This window comes from Musca domestica, unplaced genomic scaffold (assembly GCF_030504385.1).
Source record: "Musca domestica strain aabys unplaced genomic scaffold, Musca_domestica.polishedcontigs.V.1.1 180, whole genome shotgun sequence".
NCBI classification, from domain to species: Eukaryota; Metazoa; Arthropoda; class Insecta; order Diptera; family Muscidae; genus Musca; species Musca domestica.
This window is the reverse complement of record NW_026712239.1, coordinates 172,618-198,240: the sequence shown is the minus strand read 5'-3', so window position 1 is coordinate 198,240 and position 25,623 is coordinate 172,618. Positions and strand designations below refer to the sequence as shown.

The following is a 25,623-nucleotide window of genomic DNA, read 5'->3' as shown; positions in this document are numbered from 1 at the left end:
ACATGACATGGGTTTTAGGAATATTTTGCCAAGGACATTCAACCTAATTAAGGTGGATTTTCTTCTCAAGGACCATTAGATCTGTAAACATTAATTTTTCAGAATTTTTTCTGTGCAGATTTTTGTCGAAATAATTTTTCTCAAGGAACTTTGAATGTGACTTTTTTTCTTAAGGACCTGTTTAACTGTATTACTTAAGATTTTTCTTAAACGGATCTGTAAACAAGGATTTTAAAGCATTTTTTCTCAAGGACAAATAAACGAGGATTTCATTTGAAGAATCCATCCATCTCTTAAGAGCCCGTAAGGGTGTAATTTTTTTAAGATTTTTCCCGGGATCTTTAGAGGCATAAATGTAAATTTAAAAGGATGTTTTCGCAGGTGCCTTTACATCCTGAAACGTGAAGACTTTAAGATTTTTTCTAAAATCTGGCATAAAATGTAGATTTTCCTAATATTTTTATTTGAAGGACTATCAAGGACTTCGTTTTAGCCTCCAATTTATTTGTCTTCCATTCATTAAAAAATTCAATATTTTTCATCAAATTATTCTATTGGAAATTTTCCTAAAAATACAAAATAAAAATATTTAGAAAAATCTACCATGAGTCTTTCGGAAACCTTTAATACCCAATTAAAAATCTAAAATGCATTTGTTTGCCCAAAAACTTAAAAGTCGTTTTAATATTTGTATCACCTTCCTCCCTCCAAATTCCCTCCCCATCCCTACTCTTCCTTTCCCTCCTTCGGTTATTTCTTTCGACTACACATCATCTTAATATTGGTCCTGTTAAAAACACATTATCCTTTTTATTAGCTCATTTTTTATTTTCTGCCACAATTTTCTTCAAGTTGTTGGTGTTGTTGCTGCTGCTGTCGTTTTTTTTTTTTTTTTTTTTTTTCAAATTTTATAGGCCATTCGGCAGGACCTCTACTTGCCTTTTCATTTTCTTCTAAATGTGCTCACCTTTTGTTTACTCACTCAAGAAGAAATAAAAACACTTTAAGAAGGCATCACCCCACTTCCGTTGTCTAGCAAGGCAAAAGATCTCTCGGGTCGAGGTCTATAAATTTAAAATAAGAAACAAAAAAGACGTCGACGAAGACATCTTCAAGCCAAGAAAATTGCCAACAAAATTAACACATAAATATCCCGTCATGACCACTTGTAACGGTCAGTTGTTGTTTTTTTTTTTGTGGAATTTCACCTCCAGCCCCCCTCAATTTTTACTTTTGTTACAGTGTCTGTTTTGAAGGTGTAGGGGGTAGCTTATTTTCCACCCTGCCATTGTTGTACATTTTTTTCCACCTGGGAAAATAAATAACAAAAAAAAAAAACAGCAACAACAAACGAGCGTAAATTTCAACACGAAACGAAGCTGAATGGGAATTTTCAATGGTGACAGTTGAATAGTCCGTTTTTTGTTTCTAAAAAAACTGAAGTCCTCCCCATTGGTTTTGGCTTTGGTTTTGTCAGCAGAAATAGCCGTCGGAATTCGTTCTATTCAGAACTGTTGTTAGCCACTTCCGTTTCGATTGTATACTGTCAAAGTTTTGTGCGATGCTGCTCACTCTGTTATTGTCTTCAGGGGAAGATTTTTTTGGGGCGGGGGCATTTATTTTGGATCACCTACATTAATTGGAAGAAATGTTGGGTTGAGCTTTCGTGTTGTGGTCCTAAAATTAAGTTTTAAAAAAAGTCCACATCCACTGATTCATGAGTCCTTAGCAAACATTTGTAAAAATCCTTGAGAAGAAATCTTAAAAAATCCCCGTGTATGGGCCCAATATTGGGCTGATGGTCCTTCTAAAAAAATCGGGAGTTGTATCAAAATAGCCGATTTTAAGAAGTCATATTTTTTAAAAATCTCCCACAAGTCGAAAGAGCCCCAGTTTGGGAATCAACGAAGTTATCGCTGGTAGCTGGTGTTGGACATACCCAGGGGAGAAAATCTCAAACCACGACCGATGGTCGGCACCCTAAAACAGTATAAAATATAGACAAATTTTGGTTCGATGTACTGAAGAGAATCGGATTATCCGGGTTCAAACACCAATACAAATCTACAATCTAGTCTGATGGACCTTGAAAAATATGCTTTTTGAATTATTGACCAGAAAATATATGAGAAAAAATTCTTTATAAATCCACTTCTGTTGGTCCTTGAGAAAATACTTCTTAGAATCTCCTTAAATTGGTGTGAAGGACCCTTAATGTATGCCTAAAAATCCACCGAAAAATCGACTCAAAAATATTTTTAAAAGAAACACGTTTTAAGTCTGATGAGGCTTGAGGAAAAAATCTTGAAAAATCTACAAATATTGGCCGCTTTTTACCTTGATGGGCCTGGGAACAAATTCTTAAAAATGTCACTTTTACTGATCGGAAGAAGCTTGAGAAAATATTTCTGAAATATAGATGGAATGAACCCCAAAATATAACTAAAAAGCAACGTTAATTGGTCGAAAGTTTCTTGAGAAAATATTCTTAAAAATCCAAGTCCTTTGCTCCTAAAGTTCTCAGAAAAATATTTCTCGGAGGGCCCTTGCGAAAATATTCATAAAAATCCAAGTTCATTGCTCCTAAGGTACTCAGGAAAATATTCCTCGGAGGGTCCTTGTGAAAATATACTTAAAATAACCACGTTTGTTGCTTGGATGGTCCTTCAGAAAAAATCTGAAGAAAAAGGTTTATTGTTTTGCTGATCCTTGAGAAAATTCTTGAAAAATCCACGTTTGCTGGTCGGAAGGTCCTTGAGGAAAAAGATCCTGAAAGATCCTTGAAAAAATCCACTTTTATTTGTATAATAGACCATGAGAAAACAACGTTTTAATTCCACATTTATTGCTCGGATGGTCCTTCAGAAAATATTCATAGAAATTCAATGTTAAGGGCCTGAAGGTCATTGAGAAAATTTCCTAAAAAAGTTAATGTTTGTTGTTCGAAAGGCCCTTTAAATAATATTATTTAAAAAAAAAAAACATGTTTGTTGTTTGAAAGGTCCTTGAGATAATATTTCTGAAATATTGATGGAAATTTCCTCAAAAAATCAACGTTTGTTGCTCGAAAGTTCCATGAGAAGATATTCTTAAAAAATCGTTGTCTGTTACTCCTAAGGTCCTCAGAAAAATTTTAAAATCCACGTTTTTTGGTCGGAAGGTCTGTGCTTTGAAGTTCCTTCAAAAAACACTAAAAAAGGTTTATTGAAAAATAAAAACTTTAATTCTACTTTTATTAGTTGGATGATTATTAATAAATACATAAAGGTCCTTGAGAAAATATTCTTAATAAATACCCGTGTATTGCATTAGGTCCTTGAGAAAATATTGTTAAAAAATTCAAGTTGGGTAGTCGAAATGTCCTTGAAAAAAAAATGTTAAAAAATCCATGTTTGGTAGTCGAAAGGTCCTTGAGAAAATATTGTTAAAAATCCAAGTTTAAAGGTCCTTGAGAAAATATTCTTAAAAAGTTCTCGTTTGTAGCCTTAAATGTCCTTGAGAACACATTCTTAAAAATCCACCTTTGGTAGTCGAAGGGTCCTTAAAAAATATTCTTCAAAAAATCAACGTTTGTTGCTCGAGTGGTCCTTGAGAAAATATCCTTTAAAAATCTACATTAATTGCCCTGAAGGTCCATGAGAAAATATTCTTAAAAAATCCACGTTTATTGCATTAAAGGACCATGTGAAAATATTCTTAAAAATCCACGTTAATTGGCCTGAAGTTCCTTAAGAAAGTATTCTTTAAAAATTCACTTTAATTGCCCTGAAGATTCTTGGAAAAAAATCTTTAAAAATCCAAATTTATTGAATCAATAAATATCTTATAATTCGCTTTTATTAGCCTGAAGGTCCTTCAAAATTTTTCATATAAATCCGCCTTTGAAGATTCTAGGTTCTTGAGAATAAATTCCTATAATAGGCCAGGTTTTTGCCCGTCCCCGTCCCTTAAGAAAATATCAAAAACAAAAAAAAAAAAACACGGAAGGTTCTGAGAAAAAATATGTTTAACATTTCGTTTATTGGACTGAAGATTCTTGAGAAAAAAACATTTGATAAGTCCACGTTCTTGATGGTCATTGAAAAATACTTTTTAAAAATCCAGGATTATTGGTATGATTTTTCCTGAGCAAAATTGAAAAATTCCACGTTCATTGCTCGGAAGGTCCTTTAGAAATTTGTCTTAAAAAATTAATGTTATAAGGACTGAATGTCCTTGAGAAAAAGTTCTTCAAATATTCACGTTAATAATCTTGAAGGTTCTTGAGAAAAAATTTCGTTAAAAATCCATGTTTGATGACTTGACGAAGACATGTTATAAATGAGGGGTTATTAGCCTGAAGGTCCTTAAAAAATATTCGCATAAATTCGCCTTTGACGACTTTAGGTTCCTGAGAATAAATTCCTATAAAAAGGAATTGTATGACCCTTTAGAACATTTTAGGAACAAAATCCACTATAATTGGTCGGAAGGGCCTGGAGAAAATATCTACAAAATATTCTCGTTTATTGGTCTGAAGGTCCTTGAGAATAAAATCTTTCAAAATCCACGTTTAGGAGTCTGATGGTCATTGGAAAAATATTTTTCAAATATCCAGGTTTATTGGAATGATGGCCCTTGAGCAAATAATTTAAAAAAAACTCGTTTACTGCTCGAAAGATCTTTGAATAATATTGCAAAGGAAATTGAGGTTAATTGCACTGAAGGTCCTTGAAAAGAAGTTCTTCAAATATTCACGTTCATTGCCTTAAAGCTTCTTGAGAAAATATTCATAAAAATCCACGTTAATTACCCTGAAGATTTTTGAAAAAAAATTTAAAATCTACGTATGATGAACATTTTATAAATTCGGACCTGAAGGTCCTTAAAAATGTTCAAAAAAATGCCGTTTAGGCTTTTAAAGAAAAAAATTTCTAAAATATCCACGTTTGTTGTTCATAAGGTCCGTGAGGAAATATTGAGGAAATCCTTGAGAAAAATGTCTTAAAAACTATTGTTTATTGGTCCGAATGTCCTTGAGAAAAAAATCATACAAAACCCACACTTTTAAGTCTGATGGTCACTGAAAAAATTTTTAAAAATAATTCAGGATTATTCGTATGATTGTCCTTGAGTAAAAATTGAAAAAAAAATCACGTTTGTTGCTCAGAAGGTCCTTAAAGAAATATTGTAAAAAAATTTAGGTTAATTGGACTGAAGGTCCTTGAGGAAAATTCCTTCAAAGGTACTTCAGAAGGTACTTGAAAAAAAATGTTCTTTAAAATTCTACATTCACTGGCATTAGGATCCTTTAGAAAATATCTTTTAAAAACCCTCATGATGCTCGAAAAGTCCCTGAGAAAATATCCGCATAATCCGTTTTTATTGTACTAATGACCCATGTAGGGGCTCTTCTATATTCGTTGGCATTTTTAAAACGGTTAGGTATTTTTTAGGCCTTTTTTGTTCCTCCTCAAAAAAATCAAAACTTTTTTAGCCAATTGACATTGAAACGACGACATGAGGCCGGATACTAAACTTGGCCACAGCCGATATGCCACTGATATTTCGAGACACTGCGACACACGCAGGTTTTCAGCAATGAAAGTGACAATGACGCGAGTTCCATTCAAACTAGCTGTTAAAAGTTGGTTGTTAGAATTGGTTTAATGGCGGAAAAAGGGAGAGGGGTGAGGATACGCGGTTCGAAGGATATGCCCTGCCAAGGTGGTGGGATTGCTGAATTTAAGATTTTTTTTGTATTATTGGTATTTTTTGTTTATTTTTCCTTCCTTCTTTTGTTTTCATTTTATTTAAATAAACAAACACACACACAATTGGTGTGGGTGGGTGTGTGTGTTTTAGTCAACAATTGTTAATGTTTCTTTGCCATAATTTTTATTTTCTCAATCCTTGTTTTGAGAAAAAAAAAAAATCCAACTCCCCAAGGCTAAAAACAATGGCGTAAATTTACTCCTCTGATGATGATGCTGATGAGCTGCTCCTGCTTTTCTCGGTCTTGTTGTTTTACAAACCGCATTCGCAAATTAAAAATAAACAAAAACATTGTTATGCGGCGACTAACCCATCTTATAATTTTCCTATTATGGTTTTGTCTGGCAGTCTTGCTTTCGAAGGTCCTTCTCTCTCTCTCTGCATCCCTCTCTATCTTGTTCTCAGCATTTAATATTTATAATAATTATGTTACGTTTATGTAAAAACAACAACAGGAACATATCAGGTATCCTCATTTGTCCACCTGCCTTTCCCCATCAAAAAGGATTCATATGTAATCCTAATACAAATCCTTCAATTAGTTATGTCCTATAGATGCTTGATTTGTGAGGCTATCTTCTTTGTCAGCCCTTCAGTCTCCGGTCTTCCTATATTTAAATTTGTAAGTCTATTTCCCCCCGGATTTTTTCCTGTTGTCTTCCAAAGAAAATGAAAAATCACGGATATCCTTTTCTCTTTTGCTTTAATTATTTTGCGAAATTAAAAATATTCAAAACCAAATGAGTTTCCACCAAATGTCACCAAAAAAATTGTTTCATTTTCTTGGGTATTGTTTTGTTGACATTTTTTGTAAAAGGTGTTGGAAAAAATGACATTTAGGGACAAATAAATAGCATAAAAACACTCGGGAAATTAAGATCTTCTTCTGAAGGTATTCAAGAAAATATTTAAAAATAATCCATGTTTAACGACTTTAAACGTAATTTAAAATATTTGGACTGATGGTCCTTGAGAAAATATCCATTTTTATGGGTCTGATGGTCTTTGCGAAAATATTACTTAAAAATTCCCTGTAATTTACCTAAAGGTCTTTAGAAAATATCCTTACAAAATTCACGTTTGCCGACAGGAAGGTCCTTTAGAATAACATTTCCAAAAATCCACTTTACTTGGCCAAAAAGGTCCTCTAGAGAATATTCGTTAAAAATTCACATTAACTGGCCCGAAGGTCCTTAAAAATATTTTTTAAAAATGTCCATGCAGGTCCTTGCGAAAATATTCGTAATTTAGCTGAAGATCCTGGAAAAAATATCCTTACAAAATTCACATTTGCTGGCAGGAAGGTCCTTGAAAAAATATTTATAAAAAAAATCACATTTGTTGCTTGGAAGGTCCTAAAGATAATATTAAAAAATCCATAAAGGAGCCTCGCTAAATGGTTGTTTGATCTTTTTTTCATTTTTCTCATTTTCCATAGACAAAAGACCTCTCTGAAATATTTTTAAGCACCTGCTACAATTTTGCCCACATCTGTCGCTCTTTTCCTGCGCTATTCTTTTTATTAAAAATCGCCCTCCAAATAAATGACTCTGCATTAATTTTGGGCGCACAGGCCAGTGTCAAAACTTAAATAAATGCATTATAAAATCAACTTTTCGAACAGACTTCATTTGGAGAGCCACCCTTCCTAGTCCCCCACCATCCCAAAAAACATCAGCGAAATAACAATAAGATGAAATATAAGCTTAAGAAATGGAATAAGGAAACAAATAAACGTCTTCTGAGGCAAAATTGGAGAAAAAAGCAAGGCAATGCTCTTCCTGTGCCCCATCACAGCCCCAACCCCTCACCAAGCGACTCGAACTCCTTCATTATCATTCAAAACTCTAGACACTGCAAATAGCGCCTTCTTGTGTTTGCAATTCATTCATCTGGCGATGGTTCTGTTTTTCTGGGAGGGGAATTGTCTTATCTCTGGCCGGAATAAACCCGCACTTCAAAAAAACTCGAACAACAACAACATAAACAAAATGAAGCAAACAAAAGAAACAATCGTTGACTGCATTTAACTGTCAGTGCATTTCGAGGCAAAAAGGACACCATTTTGAATAACAAATTTTGTTGCTGTTTTTTTGAAGGAAGAAAATAAAAAAATAAAGCAAAGTTTTCTTTTACCTTTACCCTGGTCAGCTTCTCAATAGGGGGATATATTTTTTTAAATACATCTCTCCCCAAAAATGTCCTGCTTTTTTTCCTTCGAGAAATTTGTAAAAAAAAACGATGAAAACAAAAACTTTGGCAAATGTTTGTTTTTCTTCGTTGGTTTTTCGTTTTTCTTTCTTTTGAGGAAATGGTTTTTTTTCTCAAGATTTTTATTTAAACACGTCTTGGGTCCCCAGAATTATTAACACTCGAATAATTATCTTGAAGATTTATTTTTTCTCTTGTACAGAATTCTTTTTTCTGGAGTTTTTGAGGGAGTTGAGTTGAGGGTTGGAGAAGAAGTTCACAACAATGAATATTTCTGGCAAAACAATGGTGGTCAAAAGTCATTGCACATAATATGGCAAGGACCTTCGTCTAAATCCTTGAAAGATGGAAGATCCTCTGTTGACAAAGCGACACACCAAAAATTGAATTCGATTTATGTCGATTTTGGGATGGAAAGTAGGAATCGTATCCCTCGTTTTAGACAATAAAGACATGGAAGATTCTCAAGGACCTACAGACAACAAACGTAGATTTCTCAAGGATATTCAGACCAATGAAAGAGGATTTTTGAAAAAAATTTTCTCAAAGGCTGATCCCATTGTCCTTCAGACCAATTTCCACGGATTTTTTTAAGAATATTTTCTCGAGGACCAACAGGTCGACAAAAGTGAATGTTTTGAAGAATATTTTCTCAAGGACCACCAAAATGCAGAGAATACTTCCATAATGACCCTCTGGCAAATAATTTTAGAATTAGATGTATTTTCTAAAGGAGCCTTAGGTCGTCAAACCTTGATTTTTTAAAGAATATTTTATCAAGGACCTGACAAAAGGACGACAGGACCCGTGAACCTGGATTTTAAGAATATGTTTTTAATGACCACACGTGTTTTTTTTTCTAATTTCTTAAGGACCATCAGACGAATTGCCACAGGATTTTAACGAATACTTTTCTAAGGACTAATAATCTTTGTTTTTAAAGATCACATTATTATAGAATATTCTGGTTATTTTTAATTTTTTTTTTCCAGGACCTTCAGACCAATATTTAAGGACGTTCTGACTTATTAATTTTGATTTTTAAAAAATTTTTCAAGGACCATCTGACTAAAAAACGTCGACTATTGAAGATTATTTTCTCCAGGGCCCTCAGACCAATAAAAGTGGAATTTGTAAATAAAATCATCTCAAGACCGTGCACATCAATAGACGTGGATGTGTTCTTAAGGACCACAGGTGAACTAACGTGTTTTTTTTTTAATTTCTTAAGGACCATCAGAACAAAAGGCCAGGGGTTTTAAAGAATATTTTTCTAAGGACCCTAAGGACCAATAATCTTTGATTTTCTAAGATCATATTTTCAAGGATCTTTTGGTTATTTTTAAAAATTTTTTTTCCAGGACCTTCAGACCAATAAACGTGGATTTTTTAAGAATATTTTCTAAAGGACATTTGTACTAATGAACTTTGATTTTTAAATATTAATTTTTCAAGCACCATCTGACCATAAAACGTCAACTATTTCCCCAGGACCTTCAGACCAATAAAAGTAGATTTTGTAAAGAATATCTCCTTAAGGACTTTCCTCTTAAAGACTTTCACATCAACAAACGTGGATGTGTTCATAAGGGCCACAGGTTAACCAATGAGTTTTTTTTTAATTTCTTAGGAACCATAAGACCAAACGTCAAGGGTTTGTCACGAAAACATTTCTAAGGACCCTCAGATAAGCCTTGATTTTTTTAGATAATTTTTAAGGATATTATCTTTATTTTAAAAATATTTTTTCTAGTAAATTCAGAAATTAAAGACCATTAGACCAAAAGTCCAGGGTTTTTTCACGACAATTTTTTAAGGACCTTCAGACTAATTTTACTTTATTTTTTAAAATTCATTTAATCAAGGATCTTCTGGTTATTTAAAAAAATTTTTGCAGGACCTTCGAAGCAATGAATGTGAATTTTTACGATATATTTTCTTATGATCCTTCAGGCCAATAAACGTGGATTTTTTAAGAATATTTTCTAAAGGACATTTGTACTAATGAACTTCGATTTTTAAATATTAATTTTTCAAGCACCATCTGACCAAAAACCGTCGACTATTTAAGATTATTTTCTCCAGGACCTTCAGACCAATAAAATTGGATTTTGTAAAATATATTTTCTCAAGACCGTGAATTTTTAAAGAATATTCTCTTAAGGACTTTTACATTAATAAACGTGGACATTCTGGAATATTTTCTCAAAGAACATGCGACCAATTCATCAAGGATCTTCAGACCAATAAACTTGGAACTTTTGGGGATTAATTTTCTCCGTAGTCTTAAAGCCAAAAACATAAATATTTAAGGAGGTTTTGTAAAGGACAATCAGAACAAAAAACAAAAAACGTGGATTTTTTTGGAATATTTCTCAAGGTCAAATCAGGTCTACAAATTTGGTCATTCTACAACTTTTTCTTGAAGGACTATAGATTAAGAATATTTTCCGGAAAATCTGCAGATCAAAAAACGTTTATTTTTTTAAGAATATTTTCTCAAGGACTTTTAGCCCAAAAACACGGATCTTCGAATATTTTATATAACACTTTCATGTTTTATATAATACTTTAATGCTTATATATCACATAGACGTGGATTATCTAGATTTTTTTTCTTTTGAATATTTATTTATTTTCGTATTTTTTCAAGAAAAAAAGATATTAATTTTTTAAAAATATTTTCTGGGGAACCTTCATTCCAATAAACGTGGACCTTTTAAGAATATTTTCGGCAGACCTAACATAGGTTTCAAGGCGATTCTTGTCGAGCAAAGGATTTTTTCAAAGTTTTTTCAGAGACTATCAGGTCAACAAATTATACAAAACTCTCTGTTAATGGTGGCAACAATGTGACAATATTGGCATATAGATGGCACTAAACACACATCTATTTTTTGGAAGTTTTTTCAATATATGATTGTTTTTTTTAAATACGGTTCTTAAATGTACTTTACTACTTTCTTGAAAACTATCACATCACAAAATTCTGGAGTTTTTAGATATTTTCTTAAGGACATTATCCTTAAGGAACATCCGATCAAAAATGCTAATTTTTAAAGAATATATTTTCGGAGGATCTGTTAAACATATTTGCTGGAAAGTCTCCAGATAAGTAAATTATGTTAAAAAAATCAAGAACCATTAGTATAACATAAGTTTTTTTTTCACAGAGATCGCGAATTTCTAATGAATATTTTTAAGGACTCCTGGAATTGTGGATTTTTTTTAATATTTTACATGCACTCTCAAGGTCTACATTTTGAAGAATTCTTTAAAGAACTTTCAGGACAAAAAAGTTCAGATTTTTTGGGAATATCTTCTTCATAAACTTCAGGCCAATTGACGTGAATTTCAAAAAGTTTTTCTAAGAAAATATGGTTTACCTGGTAGATGTTGTTCCAAGGACTATAAGGTCGACAAACTGTAAAATGTATCAGTTTTTGCGATCATAATTTAAAACTATTGACATGTAGAAGGGGTTAAATACACATTTTCAATTAAATAAATCCAATTTTCCGCTCTGAAGTATATTTCACGCTTTCTTATTTAGAATTATTCCCTATTTTTTTATCGGGCATATTCCACAAATAACAAAAAATCGTCAATTTTTGTAATGTTGTTAAATGAGATTTATTTTTAAAACTAATTCAAATGCTTTTTTAACGCCATGGTAACAATTTCGAATTAGAAAAAGAAAACGAAGTAAAATTCAATATCAGAATGAATATTTTTGGATACAAGAGAAGTCAAGAAATCAACAAAAGATGACGATTGCCCCACATGCCATTCACCATTGCCATCGAAATTCTGTCATTTGTTCAACATTTACGTCAAAGTGGTGGGGATGGAAACTGCAGCTAAAAATAAACACAACCATTGTTGTAATATTTTGAAAATGTTTTTCTCTTATTGTTTTAGATGGATTTAAATTATGTCATTAGGAACATTATGTTTTTGTTTTTCTATGCACTCCTCCTCTGGCACACCCACTCAGATGCAATAAAACTAAATTTAAAATCAAAATTTTTGAAAACATCATGTGGGGAGAATTTGAAATATTTTCACTACAGGGTGAGATGAAAAAACTGCAACCAAATTCACACTGCTGTCATTTCTAAGCCACTCGTCCGACAGCTGTTAAAAACTTTCCAGTGACAGCTCATTATATTGTCTACAAGCGTAAGAAAGAATTTTGGTGAGAATTTTCCCGAAAAAAATTATTCGTGATGGAATTCAAGCGTGCTAGTGTGATTTCTTTAAATTTGGCTGGAAAACCACAAGAGGCTGTCGTTAGAGCACTACAGCATTTAAATGTGAATAAATCTTTTGTGTCTCGATCGATACTGCGGTAGATCGTTACCCTGATACTGGTAGCGAAGCCCGACGTCAAGGACGGAAGTGGACGGAAGAAAACAGCAACATCAGCAGAAATGGTTCGAAAAGTAAAGAAGCGACTTGATCGAAACCCGCATTGCAGTGGTCGAAAAATGGCCCGTAAGCTGAACATATCGCAATATTCCATTCGCAAATACTGAAAAATGAACTCGGGTTAAAGTCATTGAAATTCCAAAAAGTGCAATAACTTACACCGCAACGGAAAGAAAATAGATTCAGACTCAAAAGAGCTAAAGCGAAACACGCTTGGCCGAAAGTGGTGAACTGCGAATATGGTTTTCTCCCATGATAAAACATTCGTTGTCCAGCAGTTCGGACAGTAAACAAACAAAAGATCATGTTTACTTGCGAAAGAGGTCTGAAGAGAGCTGAAAATGTGCACCTTCGGTTGGCCACCAAAGCATGGTGATGGTGTGGGCCGTCATAACAGCCGATGGTCGCTCTCCGCTCGTATTAAACGACCGAGGCATCTGAATAAATTCCGAATTTTATCTCGAAAATATTCAGGAGTATGTATTAAAGCCTTGGGCACACAAACATTTTGGGCGCAAACCTTGGACATTCCATCGCAATCAGCACGCTCCACCGCCTCACAAGAATGGTTACAAATTGAGGTTCCTCGCTTCATTTCCAGCTCACTATGGCCACCAAAATCTCCGGATACCAATCCGTTGGATTATTGTGTCTGGAGTATTTTGGAAAGCAAGGTTGGCATTAAAAAAAATACTACAGTGTCGATCTCCTCAAGCAAGCGCTTCGCCGGGAAGGGGTCAAATGGGCCGCAGAGCAACATTCGGACAGCGTGTGACGGTTTCATTGGCCGTTTGAAGGACATAATTCGTGCCAAAGGTGACCAATTCGAACAAATCTAAACTTATTCTAAAATTTGATGCTATTTCCTACATTTTTCAACTTCATTCAATAAAATTTTAAATATAAATCTAAAAACTATGGCGTTTGACTTTGTATACCCTCTGTAGCCATATGGCTGAGGGTAAAAAAAATCTTTAAAAATACACGTCTGGGGATCTGAAAAAAAATCTTTAAAAATACACGTCTGGGGATCTGAAAAAAAATCTTTAAAAATCCACGTCTGGGGATCTGAAAAAAAATCTTTAAAAATCCACGTCTGAAGCTCTGAAAAAAATCGTTAAAATCCTCTTTTGGAGCTCTGAGACAAATTCTTTAAAAATTCACGTCTGGGGATCTGAAAAAAAAATCTTTAAAAATCCACGTCTGAAGCTCTGAAAAAAATCGTTAAAATCCTCTTTTGGAGCTCTGAGACAAATTCTTTAAAAATTCACGTCTGAAGCTCTGAAAAAAAATTCTCGATGTCTGAAAAAAATCTTTAAAAATTCACGTCTGGAGCTCTGAGAAAAATTCTTTAAAAATCCACGTCTGGGGTTCTGAGAAAAATTCTTTAAAAATCCACGTCTGGAGCTCTGAGAAAAATTCTTTAAAAATCCACGTCTGCACGTCTGATTCTCTGAAAAAAATTCTTCTAAAAAACACGTCTAAAGCTCTGAAAAAAATTCTTTAACAATCCACATTTGGTGCTATAAAGGACTTTGTTGCAGTTTTTTTATCTCCCCTGTAAAATTTGATTTTTTAATGGAATCCAATTTTGTCCCAATATTTTCACGCATTTCTTTATAACTAATTCGATATCTTCCGATTAAAAAGAAAATCTCTCGTAGACCTAATGGAATGACTAATTCAAGAGTTTAAGTTTTTTGTTTTTAGTCTTTTATTGACAGTTAATTAATTATTTAGTTAAAACTATGTCATATCCCCCGACACTGATGATGACTAGGTGCATTCAACTCAGAAAACACATAGTTTTGAAAAAAAAAAACACACAAAAAATATATATTCTATTCGGAACATAAAAGAAACAAAAATTGAATGATAAATAGTTGCTACTTAAAAGTGACAATTTTCAAAAAAAAAAAAAAAAAAAAAAAAAAAAAAAAAAAAAAAAAAACTTTGCTCTAATATGTTATAATGAGGTACGCTCTACGCCTAGCTGATGCTGAAAATTTTGAAAAAAAAATTTAAAAATAATTTTTTTTGGTTCGGATGTTTACTTTTTAAAATTGTCACAAACAAACACACATATGTATCTGGGAATATATTTGGTTGTATCTGTAAAAGTTGTATGTTTATGTCTTCTCCAATTATTATAAACAATTGTGACCCAGTCTCGCAGCAACATTGAGGTGACAACATCCATTGGAGGTGTTGAAAAAAAAATGGAATATCCATGTCAGTGTTTGTTATTTTTTTCTTTTCACGGTGTAATGGTGATATGCCAAATATCTGTCAGTCTTTTGTTGTTGGTCTTTATTTTCGCTTCGGACAATTTCGCCGGGATTGAAGACAAATGATCGCATTGAGGTGATGATATCGCTTAGAATAAACATGAGACAAATACATACATAAATAAATACATACATACATACAAATATACATACATACATATATATATGTATGTATATTGAAGAACAAGATGACACTATTGACATAGAAGAAGAAAATGTCTTTCGTCCATGGAGGGGGATCTTTATACCTACTCGATCATGTAAATTGAAACAATTGAAATATTCAGATTTTGGAAAAAAAAACAATGAATTTTAAATCCCATGATAATCTATACTGGAATCCCATCTACGACACATGTATGTACCCAGGAGTGCAATATTATTCATTTAAATGTTTATTTTTGCTTTGTTATTTATGGAAAATTGCAAAATAAATTTTCGAATGCTGTAAACAAAAACTGCAAGGGAAATACCTGGAATTCCAAATGTTTGAAGAAAAGACCGGTGGAAACATTTGGGGAGAAACAATGTTGCACAATATATGAATATCAGAAAACTTATATAAATTAACTAAAGAAAAGAGCGAAACGTTCGTAAGAAAAGTACAGATAAACAAGGTACCCCCATTTTATTCACAAACGGGAATTTCTTTGAATAACAAATTTGGATAATTTTGTCCTGACTAATTTTATCCAAAGGCGAGGAATTTTTTAATCGAAAAAAGTGGGTAACTTTATTCAGAGACCTGAATCATGTTATTTATAGATGCGGATAATTTTATCCAAATACCTGGATAACTTCATCCAAAAATGTGGATAATTTTATCCACAGATGGGATAAGTTTATCCACAGACGTGGATTATTTTATCCACAGATGTGGATAATTTTATCCACAGACGAGGATGTGTTTATCCACAGACGTGGATAAATTTATCCTGGGATTTTATCTACAGACGTGGATAATTTTATCCTGGGATTTTATCCACAGACGTGGATAATTTTATCCTGGGATTTTATCCACAGACGTGGATAATTTTATCCACAGAAGTGGATAAGTTTATCCACAGACGTGGATAATTTTATCCTGGATAAGTTTATCCACAGACGTGGATAATTTTATCCTGGATTTTTATCCACAGACGTGGATAATTTTATCCTGGATTTTTATCCACAGATGTGGATAATTTTATCCTGGATAAGTTTTTCCACAGACGTGGATAATTTTATCCTGGATAAGTTTATCCACAGACGTGGATAATTTTATCCTGGATTTTTATCCACAGACGTGGATAATTTTATCCTGGAATTGTATCCGCAGACGTGGATAATTTTATCCTGGAATTTTATCCCCAGGTGTGGATAATTTTATCCTGGAATTTTATCCGCAGACGTGAATAATTTTATCCTGGATTTTTATCCACAGACGTGGCGAATTTTATCCTGAATTTTTATCCACAGACGTGAATAATTTTATCCTGGATTTTTATCCACAGACGTGGATAATTTTATCCTAGATTTTTATCCACAGACGTGGATAATTTTATCCTGGATTTTTATCCACAGACGTGGATAATTTTATCCTGGATTTTTATCCACAGACGTGGATAATTTTATCCTGGATTTTCATCCACAGACGTGGATAATTTTATCCTGGATTTTTATCCACAGACGTGGATAATTTTATCCTGGATTTTTATCCGCAGGCGTGGATAATTTTATCCTGGATTTTTATCCACAGACGTGGATAATTTTATCCTGGATTTTTATCCACAGACGTGGATAATTTTATCCTGGATTTTTATCCACAGACGTGGATAAGTTTATCCTGGATTTTTATCCACAGATGTGGATAATTTTATCCTGGAATTTTATCCGAAGACGTGGATAATTTTATCCTGGAAATTTATCCGCAAACGTGGATAATTTTATCCTGGAATTTTATACGCAGACGTGGATAATTTTATCCTGGAATTTTATCCACAGACGTGGATAATTTTATCCTGGATTTTTATCCACAGGCGTGGATAATTTTATCCTGGATTTTTATCCACAGACGTGGATAATTTTATCCTGGAATTTTATCCACAGACGTGGATAATTTTATCCTGGAATTTTATCCGCAGGCGTGGATAATTTTATTCTATGAATCTATTTCCTCATTTCTCAGATTATTCAAAATCAGGCATGCAAATGGAAAATTGTGGAAAAACGCATAAACATTTTAAAAAATTCAAAAAATGACAATAAAATTTGTTTTAATATTGTTTTTGGGAGATTTGAAAAAATACAACATTTGCTGCACAGATATAGAATTTTGAATTTGATACATATATTCGAGTATTGTATTAAAATCACAAAAAATAGACACACCAACATTTCACACAATCTGATATGCGAATAGAGAACGAGATAGGAAAGAAAGATACACAAATAAAATGAAACGTATTCAAAAATTCAAAGGAAATCAATGGTGGTGGTAGGAAAGGTAGCAATTTCACTCGAAACTAGAATTTTTGAAAAAAAAAGAAATTTCATATAAATATTCAAAAACAGATTTGATAAATGAAAAAAGACCATAAAATAATAAATTTGTTATTGAAAATTAGTCATAGCATTTTCTGTTTTTTTTTTCGTTTCACACACAGGGACATTTTTTTGTAGATTTGAGTATTCATAGATATATATAGATAGGTACATATATATATGTATATATGAAGGTATTTTGGGCCAAAGAAAAATCGTCTTTCAAAACCCAATTGATTATTGTAAAAATTATTGAAACTGGACAGGAATATAAAAATGATTGTTTGTAATTACCAATTTCAATTTCTCGAGCAGTGAGCAGCAACAATGTGGCAGAATCCGAAATTATATTTCAATTTCACAATTAATTTTATTTGAAATATTTTTTTTTTAAATTTTTTACTTTTCAAGAAATTTCTTTTTATTTATTTCGACATGCATATACACTCATATATATGTGTATGGTATATATATTTCACATAAAATTTTTTAGTTATTTTTTTTTTTTTCTTTTTTTTTTTTCGTCAACACGTTTCTACGTTGCTATTTTTCGCTCACTTTCGCTATTTTTCCGTCACACAAAAATATTTGTTTTCCAAATTTTTTTTCTTTAATTTTTTTTTCAAACAATTATTTTTCACACTTTTTTTCTGAAAACGATATAATTTTCTCTACATCCCCACCACTCGAACAAAAAAAGAACGACACACCGATCCGCGGAGATGACTTCTGCAACTAACGAGTGTTCCCAAAGAGTATTGGGGAAAAACGAATTTTCTTTTCAAAAAAAATGTCTTGCCCCTTTCGCAAATCTAATGGGAGGTGGGAGAAAGATCTACTCAGCTACTGAAAAGATCTATTTGCTGTCTGGCTACTGTCTCCTCGAAATGCGTTTGGCTACCACGAAGAGGAGGAGGAGGATGGTAGGTGAAGAAAACATTCATTTCGAATATCCAAATATATGTATTTTTAGATTTGAGAAGGAAATTGGTTTGTTGTCGTTGCTTTTTTGTTGTTGTTGTAGGTATATTTTGTTTTTCGAAATTAACATATGTTCGGAAGAGTCACACGGCACACACTCATCAAAGATCTCAATTGTGAGAGCATGGTTGGTTTTTAAAGAGAGGATATGAGGAATGAAGAAGACAAGAAAACTACGAGGCAGGTGAGGAAATGGGGGAAAACATTATCCACACCTGATTAAGGGAAATGAAAATTATCCAAGTTTTTTGGTGAAATTATCCACTTCTTTGAACAAAAATATCCGCGTCTGTGGATAAAATTATCTACGCCTGCGAATTAATTATGCATTTCTTTGGATAAAATTATCCACGACTTCGGATAAAATTCCAAGATAAAATTATACACATTTGTGGACAAAATTATCCTCGTCTTTGGATAAAACTATCCACGTCTGTGGATAAAATTATCCAAGTCTGTGGATAAAATTATCCACATCTGTGGATAAAATTATCCAGGTCTGTGGATAAAATTATCCAAGTCTGTGGATAAAATTATCCACATCTGTGGATAAAATTATCCAGGTCTGTGGATAAAATTATCCTCGTCTTTGGATAAAATTATCCTCGTCTTTGGACGTCTATGGATAAAATTATCCACGTCTGTGAAAAAAATTATCCACGTCTGTGGAAAAAATTATCCACGTCTGTGGAAAAAATTATCCACGTCTGTGGAAAAAATTATCCACGTCTGTGGATAAAATTATCCACGTCTGTGGATAAAAAATTATCCACGTCTGTGGATAAAATCATCCACGTCTGTGGATAAAAAATTATCCACGTCTGTGGATAAAATTATCCACGTCTGTGAATAAAATTATCCAGGTCTGTGGATAAAATTATCCACGTCTTTGGATAAAATTATCCACGTCTTTGGATAAAATTATCCACGTCTGTGGATAAAATTATCCATGTATTTGGATAAAATTATCCACGTCTTTGGATAAAATTATCCACGTCTGTGGATAAAATTATCCAAGTCTGTGGATAAAATTATCCACGTCTCTGGACACGTCTGTGTATAAAATTATCCACGTCTGTGGATGAAATTATCCACGTCTGTGGATGAAATTATCCACGTCTGTGGATAAAATTATCCACGTCTTTGGATAAAGTTATAGACGTCTTTGGATAAAATTATAGACGTCTATGGATAAAATTACCCAGGTCTGTGGATAAAAGTATCCACGTCTGTGGATAAAACTATCCATATTTTTGGATAAAATTATCCACGTCTGTGGATAAAATTATCTACGTCTTTGGATTATATTATCCTCGTCTGTGGATACAATTATAGACGTCTTTGGATAAAACTATCCACGTCTTTGCATAAAATTATCCAAGGCTTTGGATAAAATGAGCCACGTCTTTGGATAAGATTATAGACGTCTTTGGATAAAATTATCCACGTCTGTGATAATAATATCCACGACTGTGGATAAAATTATCCACGTCTTTGGATAAGATTATAGACGTCTTTGGATAAAATGAGCCACGTCTGTGTATAAAATTATCTACGTCCGTGGATAAAATCATCCACGTCTGTGGATAAAAATATCCACTTCTATGGATAAAATTATTCACGTCCGTGGATAAAATTATCCACATTTGTGGATAAAATTAACCACGTCTGTGGATAAAATTATCCACGTCCGTGGATAAAATTATCCACGACTTCGGATAAAATTCCAGGGTAAAATTATCCACAACTTCGGATAAAATTATCCACGTCTCTGGATAAAATTATCCACGTCTCTGGATAAAATTCCAGGGTAAAATTATCCATGACTTCGGATAAAATTATCCACGTCTGTGGATAAAATTCCAGGGTAAAATTATCCATGACTTCGGATAAAATTATCCACGTCTGTGGATAAAATTCCAGGGTAAAATTATCCATGACTTCGGATAAAATTATCCACGTCTGTGGATAAAATTATCCACGTCTGTGGATAAAATTAGCCACGTCTGTGGATAAAATTATCCACGTCTGTGGATAAAATTATCCACGTCTGTGGATAAAATTATCCACCTCTATGGATAAAATTATCCAAGTCTATGGATCAAATTATCCACGTCTTTGGATAAAATTATCCACGTTTTTGGATAAAATTATCCACGTCTGTGGATGAAATTATACACGTCTGTGGATGAAATTATCCATGTCTTTGGTTAAAATTATCCACGTCTGTGGAAAAAATTATCCACGTCTGTGGATAAAATTATCCACGTCTGTGGATAAAATTAGCCACGTCTGTGAATGAAATTATCTAAGTCCGTGCATAAAATTATCCACGTTTCTGGATAAAATTATCCACGTTATTAAATAAAATTATCCAAGAATTCGGATAAAATCCAGTATAAAATTATTCACGTCTCTGGATAAAATTATCCTCATCATTGGATAAAAATATCCACGTCATTGGATAAAATTATCTATGTCTGTGGATAAACTTATCCACGGCTGCGGATAAAATTATCCACCTTTTTGGATAAAAATATCTACATCGGTGGATAAAATTCCAAGTCAAAATTTTGCACTTCTGTGGATAAAATAATCCACGTCTGTAGATAAAATTCCAGGATAAAGTTATTCACGCTTTTGAATAAAACTGTACATCTCTGAGGATACAATTAGTCGATCATAAAAAGTTTCGACTTTGATATGTTCTGGATTATTGAAAAAGAAAAGGTCCTGCCTTCAGGCTAATGCAAAAAAATATATCCTCTCCGTTTGGTTGCCGCTGCTATATTTAAAAACAATATTACCCAATTTCCGTTATCCGTTAGCCAGAGAAGATCTTAGTGGACCCATAGAAAGGTGGGAAGATATTTGTTTCCCGAATTATTACAATTTTCAATACCACAACTCCATTTCCATCATCCGATATATTTTCAGTTATGCGTAGATTTTGCAATCAAATTCAAAAATTGACTGAAACCCGATTCTAACTAAACTGGTGCGATATTTTTCCAATTGAAACAAATGGTAAGGCTTTTCGACTCAACTGAACAACAGATATTTTATGTGGCGAGTCGCAACCTGTTGCAGTTATCCACTGCAATGGATAATGGTGTCCACAAAAGGAAATGCAATTAAGTGCCATAATTGGCAAATATTTGTTGTCGACAATTTAGTAACTATTTTAAGCCGCTGTATAGCAAAACTTGTTTCCTGCATGCATATGAACCCTTTTAGGAAAGGTCAGTTTGGATATGCTGTAAATATAAATTATATAATAAACATAAATCTGAATAAAACTTATGCTTCATTTCTAATATACCGGCAAAAATGGGGGGAAATCCCCTATGGAATGTCGACAGCGAGTGACTATACCAATTGACTAATTTTTATTGAGTGTGTGCTTAGGGGGGTAAATGTACTTTCATTGGCCAACATTTTAAGGGGGAAGTACTGATGAAACCAGCTCCGCAAGATATATATACATTTTGAAAGGGGAAGTGTCGTTTTGTTTCGTTTTACTTTTAGATTTCTGTCTTTTTTTTAATTTACTGCAGACCAAAAATGTCCCCTATTGTTGCGATTAAAGATGAGTAACCTCTAAAGGGGATTTACTTTGCAATCAACTTGAAGATGGTATAAATTGTTGAATTAAAAGCTAAACCGTTACAGTTTTCATTTAGCACAAGAAAGGCTAAGGGCAAAACAAGAAAGATTAAAAATTTCAAATAATTGGAAAAAGATATACCAAATTTTTGAAAACATGGATATTGGTGGTTCAGCAACAACAAATCCCAAAGGTGGCAATGATATTAATGTCAATGCCATGGCTAAAGTGGGTAATGAAGGATTGGGAGCTGCAGCTGGTGTCTTTGCCAGTGGCAATAATAAACATGGACCAGTGACTACAGGAGCTTTTGGTGAAATTAGTTCGTAAGTGTATTAAAATCGCATTTCTGGGCAAAATAAACATAATATCATGCTTCCAATTTCCCTTTGTAGCAATGGCCATGGCCTAACCGTTCAACATGCCAATACCCATGGCATTAGCAAGTCAACATCAGAAAATCTACGCATAAATGCCTTCAAGAGTGACAACCACTCGGTAGACTTGAATGCCTTCCATGGACGCACACAAATGCAAAATGGTTTGAAATTCGATTCTGTGGGAGCCAATGCAGCCTGGTCTCATGCCAATGGACATTCGGCCAGTTTGGGAGTAGCACAAATACCCAAATTCGATATTAAAACTGTCAATGCCAATGCAACGGCTAATTTGTGGACTTCGCCCAATCAGGCCTCGTCGTTGAATTTAAATGCCTTTGGAAGTCAGCACACCAGTGGACCATTTAGAGGTCAAAAAGATTTTGGTGGTGGTCTTGGATTTACCCATAAATTCTAATCTTAGAGTTAACACTTTTTTCCCCAGCCATAGTAGCGTATATAAACATAAAAGAAAGATAAGCAAATAAGAACATAAACAAAATAAAAATGAAATTAAATTAACAAATCAAAACAAAAACTTACTCTCCTCCGCCTGCGCTGCCACCGCTACCGCCATTGGCACGGTTGTTATCGTCCGTTGTTGCTGTTGGCATAGATGAGACAAAAGGGTTTTTGTTATTGCCACTGCCGGTGGTGTTATTATTGTTACGGCTGGTGTTGTTGGAGCCGCCTCCACTGCCGCCACTGTTGTTGTTATTACTGTTGTTGGTGCTGTTAACACTACTACCACTACTACTGCTGCTGCTGCTAGAAGGCACATTTTCACTTGGTTTCGGTTTACTTTTGGAAATTGGTTGCAATTTTGGTGTGTCCATAAACATTGTAACGGGAGAGAATTGGGAACCACTTTTTGACCTTATAAAGAACTTTTCTTTCACAGGGAAGACCACCAATACTTTATCACTCCTCCATTGTGTCAACTCTGATTGGACTTTTAGCTTCTTTCGTTTTAAACAACACTCGGTGGTATTTTTACGCTCTTTTTCACTCACTTCACACGCGCTGAACACTGCAATTTCGTTTTTTCTCTTTTCCTATTAATATTTCTGAAATTTCAATCTATTAAACTTTTATTTTTTCTTATTTTTATATATAAAAAATCAAAATTCGCTTGCAAAACACAAATTGGCCTATCACAACTACAGCTGGTAAACACAACCGATAGCGCCATTTAAACGTTGTTATCGATAACACTCATCTGTCAAAACGTACAATGGCGCCATCGATTGTGATTACCAGCTGTAATTGTGAGAGACCAATTTGTGTTTTGCAAGTGTTTAATAGATGAAAACTTAAAAAATATATTATTGAAAATAAAAAAAAAAACGAAAAAAGGCTAAAAAACAAAGCACAGAAAATTAAGGTAATAATTTCAAACAAAAAAACCTCCATTCGTGCTTTGTTTATGCCAACCGTTAGTGTTGCGTATTTAGCGTTATTTTGAAGATTTTGCGCTTTTGTTGAAAAAATGTTTGGCTGGCTGGTGCGCATGAAAAATATTGAAAGAAGTATACGATTTAATCCAAACTTGGTACATCGTAATATTATTGTCAAACTTAAATCGAGTTCGGAAATGGTCAATATCGGTTCACTCCTTCTGGAAGGATAATCCAATTTTGCTCCAACTTTGCAAATCTTTATATTTACATCAGTGCTAGGTCATGTGCGAAAATGGACAATATCGATTCACTCTATCAAGTACCACCCCCACAAAAGGTAAAACATTTTGAATAATTATAACTCTTATAAAAGGTGATGCAAACGTTCGATTGTCTTCGAATTACACACACACCACAATATTTATATTAACCAAAGGTCTGGTGTTTAGATGGAATATATCGGCCCCATCCTTCAGATACCCCCCCCCCCAAAGGGTGAAAATTTTGAATATTCATGAAGCTCAGAAAACACGAAATTAATACCCGATTCCATTCAGACTTGGCACATCTCAATATATCTATCAACCCAAGATCTGTTAGAAAAAAGTAGAGATCAGACCATTCGTTCTCATACCTCGCCCATAAAGAATTAAAATTTTGATCATAAATTCCGAAAAATTCATGCGGTTCTCATCAAATTATACAGATCATAACAATTTTATTAAACCAAGTTCTGATGTGGAGATGGAATATATCGATTTACTCCTTCTGGTACCTCCCCCACAAAGGGTTAAAATTGTATGAAGCCCATAAAAAGCAAATTTAACATCCGATTCCATTCAGACTTGGTACATTTCAATATCTCCATCAATACAAGATCTGTTATAAAAAGGGTAGAGATCGGACCATTTCTTTTTGTACCTCCACCACAAAGGGCCATAGTTTTGAAAACCCAAAAAATTTATAAAATACGAAAAAATACGAAATATGCATCCTGTTATTTTATACTTTTACACATCCCAATATTTCTACTAACACAAGATCTGCTGTGAAGATGGGATATATCGAATCACTCCTTCTGGTACCTCCTCCACAAAGGGTTAAAATTGTGAATATCTATGAAGCCAATAAAACACAAATTTAACATCCGATTCCATTTCGACTTGGTACATTTAAATATCTCCATCAAGACAAGATCTTTTATAAGAAGGGTAGAGATCGGACCATTTCTTTTCGTACCTTCGTAAATATTGGCCAACTGCTTCGGAACCCTCCCCCCATAAAGGGTCGACAGTCTGAATAATAATCATGGCAGAAGAATACAGGTAGATGCATCAACGCTTGGGAAAATTGATATGTCAAAAAATTGTAAATGTTTTTTTTTTTTTAATATAAGTAGATTTGTATATGTTTTCTTATACTACGTCAGTCGGAGGCTATTATAATTCGCGTTTTTAAACAATTTTAACAAATTTAAATAATGTTTCATTCAACATTTTCAAATCCAAAAGTGGTTTGACAGTTCATTGTCCCAGCAGCTGTGTCGACGCGTCTACCTATATTCTTCTACCATGATAATCATAAACCAAGGCTGGGGATTACATCTGTCGGCAAAACCGACTGATAATATTTTACTTGTTTTTTACATTTTAGTGTTCCCAAGCGACGTGATGCATCTACCTGTATTTTTCTACCATGCATTATTCTACTGCCACGATAAAATGCATGGACAATTATAATAAAGGGCTCGAATGTAAATGTTGTCTTAACTGAAATTTCATCTCTGATGAAAATAATATTTTACTTCAAGCAGCCTAAAAGTAGGCAACATTTTATTAACTTCCATACTAACGACCTAACAGTGCTTGACGTTGTTGGAAAAATAACAATGTTGCCTACATGTTATAAATAGAATGCGCCACATCATAATACAATTACTTACTCTGTTGTTGTTGCTGTTCATAAGAGCGGGCTATTTATACCAATTTTAACTTCAAAGGAAGGACAATAGGTTATTGCTTGCCTTCCCTTCTTATGGGTATGTAATATTG

At 33.5% G+C, this 25,623-nt stretch overlaps 2 protein-coding genes across 2 annotated transcripts in view; one reads left to right on the top strand and one right to left on the bottom strand.

Annotated features, from left to right (window-relative positions):
* LOC101897088 (bromodomain-containing protein DDB_G0270170) overlaps positions 1–23,344 on the bottom strand; it is an 83,479-nt gene extending 60,135 nt beyond the window's left edge. The window contains 1 exon segment of the mRNA XM_005178460.4: positions 22,716–23,344. Within this exon segment, the coding sequence (XP_005178517.4) occupies positions 22,716–23,014 (299 nt within the window). The 5' untranslated portion in view covers positions 23,015–23,344.
* LOC101896914 (attacin-A-like) lies at positions 21,850–22,710 on the top strand. The gene is made up of 2 exons (XM_005178459.4): positions 21,850–22,121; positions 22,191–22,710. The coding sequence occupies exons 1-2, from the start codon at positions 21,952–21,954 to the stop codon at positions 22,588–22,590; spliced, it is 570 nt and encodes a 189-aa protein (XP_005178516.1). The 5' UTR covers positions 21,850–21,951; the 3' UTR covers positions 22,591–22,710.
* Positions 23,345–25,623: the final 2,279 nt, after the last annotated feature.